Here is a 6,787-nt window from a genome sequence, read left to right as displayed (position 1 = left end):
CTGCCTGGGAATTATGGCCCCAGCACCCAATAGGTTTTGAATAATAGTTCCAACCACATCTCCATCTGGTCCTTAAAATTATGACATGTCCTTCTGTACCAGGTGTATCCCCATGGGCCTAGTGAAATAAAGCAGAAAAAGAATGGGGATGGATGGATGAAAATGCTTTATGAAGATGAATGTTAATTTAATTAATTAGGAGAAAAAAGACTGATCCTAACATACATGACACTTTGCAACTGAAAGCACAATTTCTATATTTTTGTCTTGGAAAATTTATTTAGTAATTTCAACAACAACAACAAAAATGTTCTTCAGATGAACAGCTCATTATAATTGGTCCTAGCAAGATGAGCAATTTCCAAAATTCATTTCAAGGAATTTATAACTCTTAAATCTCTCTGACTTGGGTGTAGACAAGTGTACACTACCAAGAAGAGGATACCCAGATGTCCTGGCCACCACCTAGGAAAGAGGCTGTTGTACTATTCCCAAGTTGGTGTTTAACATGAGATAATGGAGTCTTGCAGGACTTTTCTAAGGATAGTCTTAGTATCCTTGGCAACTGTCTCAAGGACATGTTTGTGTTTCATTCGTCTGACATAGTGGACAATAGGGCCACCAAAGACTGGGGTGTATTTGAGAAGACTGAATAATGCCTTCATGACTCTACAAGATATCCATTTCAATTTCCAGTCCCCTCTGATTAGAGCTTGCAGATTATGGGCCTTCATGATGGCCATATATTCAAGGAAATTTTTCTCCCTTCCCTTAGTCAACTGCCAGAGAGATTCATCATGCACACCAAAGGACAATCGGTAGGCTTTCAGACACTCTGCCAAATCATCTGCATTCCGCATGCAAGGAAAACAGTTTGTGGCTATTTTCTCCTGCAGGCAGGTCACTTTATCATTAATGATGTTCTCATAGGTATGGAACACATTTTGTAGGCGGCCATGGCACCTAATATCAGAAAGGTCCATTTGCAATGTGTCCCTGAGCTTTAGGAAGTCATGCCATAAAGGTTCAAGGCTGGAGACTAGAAATATGGGGGGTTTACACACTCCGTTCTTCTGGAGGTTTTCTAGAATATTTTCTCTGATATTCTTCACTAGCTTCCCCTCTGTGACAACTCTTGTGCTGAGGTCCATGTCCAGCTTTGTCCAGACAATGTAGAACTTCTTTCCCATCTCCTCAATGGTTTTGGCCAGCATCACATGATTCATGCTGAACTGTTCAGATGCAATGATGATGAACAGGTCATACCGGCTGAACTCCATCTCCACCACATAGTTCCCCAGACTCCGGGAGGTAGCCCCCAAGCCAGGCAGGTCCCAGAGCACCACATTTGGAAAATGGGAGGATGAGTAGGATGCACGTGTTCGGGTGGTTCTCACCACCCCAGTGGGAGCTGAGGCCTCCTCCTCATGCCCGATGCCCCGCAGTGCATTGATGAAGGTGGACATGCCGTTGCCAGAATTCCCTGTCACAGCAATGTTGAGGGGTGTGTTGGACACTCTTCTCAGAGTCTCCTTAGCAATAGAGACCACCTCCAGGAGGTTCCCATCTGCCAAGGCCTTCTGAGTTTTCATGGCCTCTGCCTCTGATAAAATACCCCAATCCTTATGGTAAGGCACAGGAGAAGTGAAAGATGAAGATAATGGAGCTTGAGGGGTCTCTGCCATATCGATAAGCAGTGGAGTAACCTGCAGAGGTAAGAAGAGCAGGGGAGTTAAGGTGACCAGGGACAACAGGAGTCATTTGACTTAATATCCCAAGCTCAGGCTTTTTAATCACCAACCAAAAGTATAGCAAAGACTTTGGGGTTAAAAACAAAGCAAAAAAAGCACTCATTCAGGAGATGTGCACATTCCTTGGAAGGAGGAGGAGGACCCTTGAGGAATGCTCTGAGGCTGATTGTGCCAAAAGTTAACCTTCAAAGAAGGAATGTGGTCGTGGGATGACTTGAGCAGCAGAATGTCAGGTAAGCCCTTTAGTCCTGTTCTGGGTGACTGTACTTTCCTAATTCAAACCAAATGAATGAGCAAGACAGGCTAGTTTCAATCCACTACAGGAATGGGAGCTCGTGCAAAACCAAATAAATCACTTCTGAGCACATAAAAGTCCTCACTTTTGTGTTCTTCTTTCTGAGTAAAAAAAAAAAATTTATTTTTATTAACACTGTGAAAAATACTTTTTCTTTCCTCTCAGTCTAGTCTTTTTTTTTTTTCATGAAAATTTCAGATAACTTCTAACAGTATAGGCTGTGTAGGTGATGGGCTTTCAAAATCACACAGCTGTAAGTGATTGCTATGGTGTTTTTCTCTTAAAATGTTCTACTCCCTTCTGTGTGAGTTAACATAAGTCTTTAAAAGTTTAAAAGACATTCAGGGCCATGTCTTTGACTGAGGCATTGGCTCTTTGAGCCTTCACACAAGCCTTTCTGTTCTGTGGGAGGGTGCTTCACAGACCCACATGTGTGTTTCTATATAGTTTCCACCCCAGAATGCCCAATGTTCCAACTTGAGACAAGGTGCACAGTTGTCTGTAGATCCCATGGTGTAGATTCTTGCTCCTCCCTTCCTTTTCTGAGGGATATCCCACTCCTTCCTATGTGCATCCAGAGGAGTCTTGCTTACATCTGTCCCCAACCACTATGTCCCAGACTCCTCAGACTGCTGCTTATGTAATGTTCAGTGCTTGAACTTACCCCCTCATTGAAGGAAATGGACCTGAGAGCCTCACTTGAGTTTTAGAACCAGCTCAGCTACAAGCAGCTTGAACAATTTCCTGAAGTTTTCTGCTCACTGGAGCAGAAAGAGTAATGCTACTCACCTCACAGGACTCCCAGGTAGATTCCATGATGTGATGCACGTCAAGTACTCTGCAGGGGCCCACAGAAAATGCTCAGTGCATACTTTCTGGTCTCATTATCTCTGTGACTGACTTTCCTCTTGTTTTTCCTCTTCCCTCTGACTTCTTACCAGTTTATTTAGGGCAATTTTCTTTAAGTCTGTGTACTTCACATGCATTTTCTTGTTTAATCTTTCCTGAAACTGGTTAGATAAACGATACCATTATTGAATAATGATGAAGGGAGCTCTGGTGGCATAGTGTCTAAGGCATTTGACTGCTAACCGGAAGGCTGGCTGTTCAAACCCACCAGCCACTCCTCAGAAGGAAGGTTGGGAAACAGAGTTTTTGCAATTTTTCTTTTCTTTTCTTTCTTTTTTTTTTTTTTTTTAATTGTGTTTTGGATGCAAATTTACCGAGCAGAATTTGTTTTACATTCAACAGTTCGTGTACATTTGATTTTACTCCCGATTACCATCCCAACCCTAACCCACTCTCCTCCTCTCCCTTCCCTGTGTCCCCCCTGCATCCCTGTGCCCTTCTTAGTTATGCACTCCTGTCTGTCCACCTTTCCTTCCATGTGAATGCTGCCCCTCTGGTACCCCATGGTCAATTGCTCCAAGAGGTGTATCTCCGTAGAGTAGGTGGGTGCACCACCCTGAGTTGGATGTTCTGCATGTAAGTCTATCTGTTGCTTGTCTGAGAGCCAGTCCTTGGGAATGAGTCCTACCCCAGGCCCAAAGTGTATCCCAGGGCCATCATCTTGGAGGTCCCACCAGAATCCATCTGACCAGTAATTCTGGTTGTTATTGTGAAGAAATAGAGTCTTACAGATAAGAAACAAGCTAATGGTTAGGGATCCATGGTTTGAATCTGTAAGTGTGACTTCATGATTCTTTCTGGACAGGAGGGGAGGGAAATCTTATTTTAACCTAATCTCCACTTCCATGTGCTGTTTATTGCTGGATGCTCATGCACTTCCATTAATGATATTTTTACCTATGTGATTTTATCATCATTTGTCATTCCCTCCTTCCTAGATGCCATTTCCCTAATTTGGGGTGACAACTGAAACTGCTGTTTGTTGTCACCTCCCATTTCCCATCCTGTGTTAAAGAAAACTGTTGTAGAACCTGTTGTTAAGACTTTAGATCCATGAAGATATGTATATGCCTAATGAAATGATCAGAAATATGCAGAGTTCAGAGTGAGAGAAGAGTTTGGGAAGTGCCACCATCAGAGATCCTGTCTGCATTGGGACTATAGCCCCTGAGCCCTGTGTCCATAGTAATTCTTCAGACCATCTAGGAAAGGCTTGTGTTACTGTAGGAAAGCCAAGACAGTGCTTCCAACCCTAAGGCAAGCAGAGATTACACTGGACTAAGGGAGGGGCTGGATAGCATGGTAGCTGGAAAGGGGCAATGTTGGCTACATAAGAGACTGAAGCTGGGGAAATAGTTGAAAGAAAGTTTCCTGGTGTTGATTAATAAAGCACCTTATATTTTTTGTATGTGTTTAAATTACTGGTTGAGAACAGATATATTGGCTTTCCATCCTAAACTCTTCCACCTGCTACTGAGAATGGAGCCTTCTCATACAAACCTCATCTTAAAATACCCTGGATGGGTCCTAGCTAATGCAGGGCATAGACTGCCCCACAATGGATGTGGAGGGTCAGCACAAGGTGCTATTCATTTTCAGACCTTTTCTGTCACCTTGTCTATGACCCAATTCAGCCTCCCCAGACCTGTCTGCCCACCTGTCCACCCAGTACTGGACCCTTAAGTGCCATAGCCCCAGCCCCAGCTCTCTTGCCCTCCTCCTTGCTCATATGGTCCATCTGCCCTGTGTCTCTGATTGCAGCTCACCAGCTGCACACTGGACCTGTCTGAGTTCTGGTCCCAGGGTTCCTCCATGACTATCTATACCTGCCTAGGTCCATGTGTCACTGCCAGGCCATGGTCATCTCTATGTGAGGTTGGAGTGTCCTCAAGTAGGTGTCAGTGTGCCCATGAGTTTGTGTTCATGAGCTTCTAGGACACTGTGCCTTAGTCCAATCCCCTTGGTGGGCCAGAAACTCCTATTTACATAGTCCCACTCAATCATTTCATGGGAGTTACCCGACCATGGCTAGAAAGGACATACAAAAATTATACTATGCATGGCAGCCTCTGAGAAAATATGAGTAGCACATCCTGTCCTCTTTATCCAAATTTGGTCCCATGAAAAAATGTCTAATGCTAGGAGCATCTGGGTGAGAGGCACACTGCCTGCTACACTTATGGGTGGGTAGGGTTCAGAGCAGCAAAACTATTTGAGGGTGTTGTACTCAGGTCTGAATTTGTTACTGAAATGAAATAAGCCAGCCCCCAAGATCAACTACCCTGGATGTCAGGGCACCACCTATTAAAGTCTTGAGCCCTTTCATCTTCGCAACCCGCTCACTTACCACTTCCTGGAAGCAGAGGGCCATCCATGATCAGAAACTCAGGGAACACTCCTGGGGCTTCACCTCCTTCCCCAGGAAGGGCTTCTTGCCCTCCCAGATAGAGGCAGCTCCCTCTGGGTCCGTCCAAAGCTTGAATCCAGATCCAGTTTTCTCCAGATGAATGCAAATGACTTATGGAAGGGTTAGAGTTGTCCTAGGAAGAGGGAATAGGTCAAGAGAAGAGGTGCTGGAAAGTAATAGCTGGCTAGCTCTGAATTTCCTTCTGGCAGCCAGCCCTCAGTCCTCTGCTCTTTCTATAGCCAACTCTTTCACCTTGACCACACCCCTCCCGCCCACAACGGGGAGGGGATTCAAGCAAGGGCAGGTTTCAGTTTGTATTCCTGGAAATGACTCTAATTCTCAAACAGCAGAGGTTTCATTTTCTTGTCTTTAGAGGCTTAACAGTCCAGATGGTGAGCAGCACTGTCTTGTGCCCAGGTGGTCCGGAGGGCACCAGCAGATTTCAAGCAGTTTGTGCAGGAATCAGTGCCAGAGTGTTCTGCAATGGGTCGCTGCCACCTTGACCTGCCCCTTAACCCCTTCCCCACCCAAACCCCATCCCCAGCAGCCCAAGTCCTTAGATATTAACACTGAGCCCTATATGAAAGCCAACATTCAACACTCCCCCCCAAGGTAAGACCTGGTACCACAAAAAGTGCAGACACTTATGGAAAAGTTGCTTCCCTTGGTTGCCTTGCCCCTGCCCAGCTCTTGTCCCCACCTCCACCCCTCAATCCTGCTGTGGACAGTGGAGTCTTCCATCCAGCACAGAACTTCTGCCCCCTCTCCCCAGCCCTCTGTCCCTCTACAGAGGGATACTTCCTCCTGTCACTAACTGTTGTCTCCATCTGAACTCTCAGATCCCTCTCATTTCCAGGAAGGAACATAGTACCTAGCTCATCCTTTTTCTCTCCACCATCCTTGGTGGTGTCCTATTTCAGACAAGTGCCCCATGGAACACCTTGGTGTCCTAGTCTGCTATTGGCCTCATGTACAGTGACTATCACCTTCTCACAGCTTCCTCCACTGTCATATCTTCACTGCTTGCCCCTGAGCATCAGCTAGAAACCCTCCACCTCCAGCATCATTAAAGCAGATGTCCCACCACTCACCACAGACGAACACTCCAGCCTGCTTGCTCAAGGAGGCTGCTCCTCACCCTTCTCCAGGCTTGGCCCCAGAGGCATACCTATGGCATGGCAGGTATGGCACTTGTATTGGTGTGACTTGACAGGAGGCACCACTGTGCAGTTTCTATTAGCCATTGAAGTTTCCATTGCCAGCTGTGACATAGCATCTAGAAAGTTAAAACTAATACTTTCATATTTGAGAGACTCCATGGATAAAGGAGAAGCTCTGGTAGCATGGTGCTTAAGGCACTTGACTACTAACCAGAAGGCTGGCAGTTCAAACCCACCATCCACTCCTTGGAAGGAATGTTGGGCA

The 6,787-nt window shown here is 45.6% G+C and overlaps 1 protein-coding gene across 1 annotated transcript; it reads right to left on the bottom strand.

Annotated features, from left to right (window-relative positions):
* Positions 1–503: 503 nt before the first annotated feature.
* Positions 504–2,862, bottom strand: IRGM (immunity related GTPase M). Its single transcript, XM_042781355.1, has 2 exons — positions 2,836–2,862; positions 504–1,706 (listed from the first exon to the last, which is right to left on the bottom strand). The coding sequence occupies exons 1-2, from the start codon at positions 2,860–2,862 to the stop codon at positions 504–506; spliced, it is 1,230 nt and encodes a 409-aa protein (XP_042637289.1).
* Between the last annotated feature and the right edge of the window lie 3,925 nt (positions 2,863–6,787).

This window comes from Orycteropus afer, unplaced genomic scaffold (assembly GCF_000298275.1).
Source record: "Orycteropus afer afer isolate SDZICR_OR568_19922 unplaced genomic scaffold, OryAfe1.0 scaffold00110, whole genome shotgun sequence".
Classification (NCBI taxonomy): Eukaryota; Metazoa; Chordata; class Mammalia; order Tubulidentata; family Orycteropodidae; genus Orycteropus; species Orycteropus afer.
The sequence above is the reverse complement of the archived record's forward strand: the minus strand, read 5'-3'. Positions and strand labels throughout refer to the sequence as shown.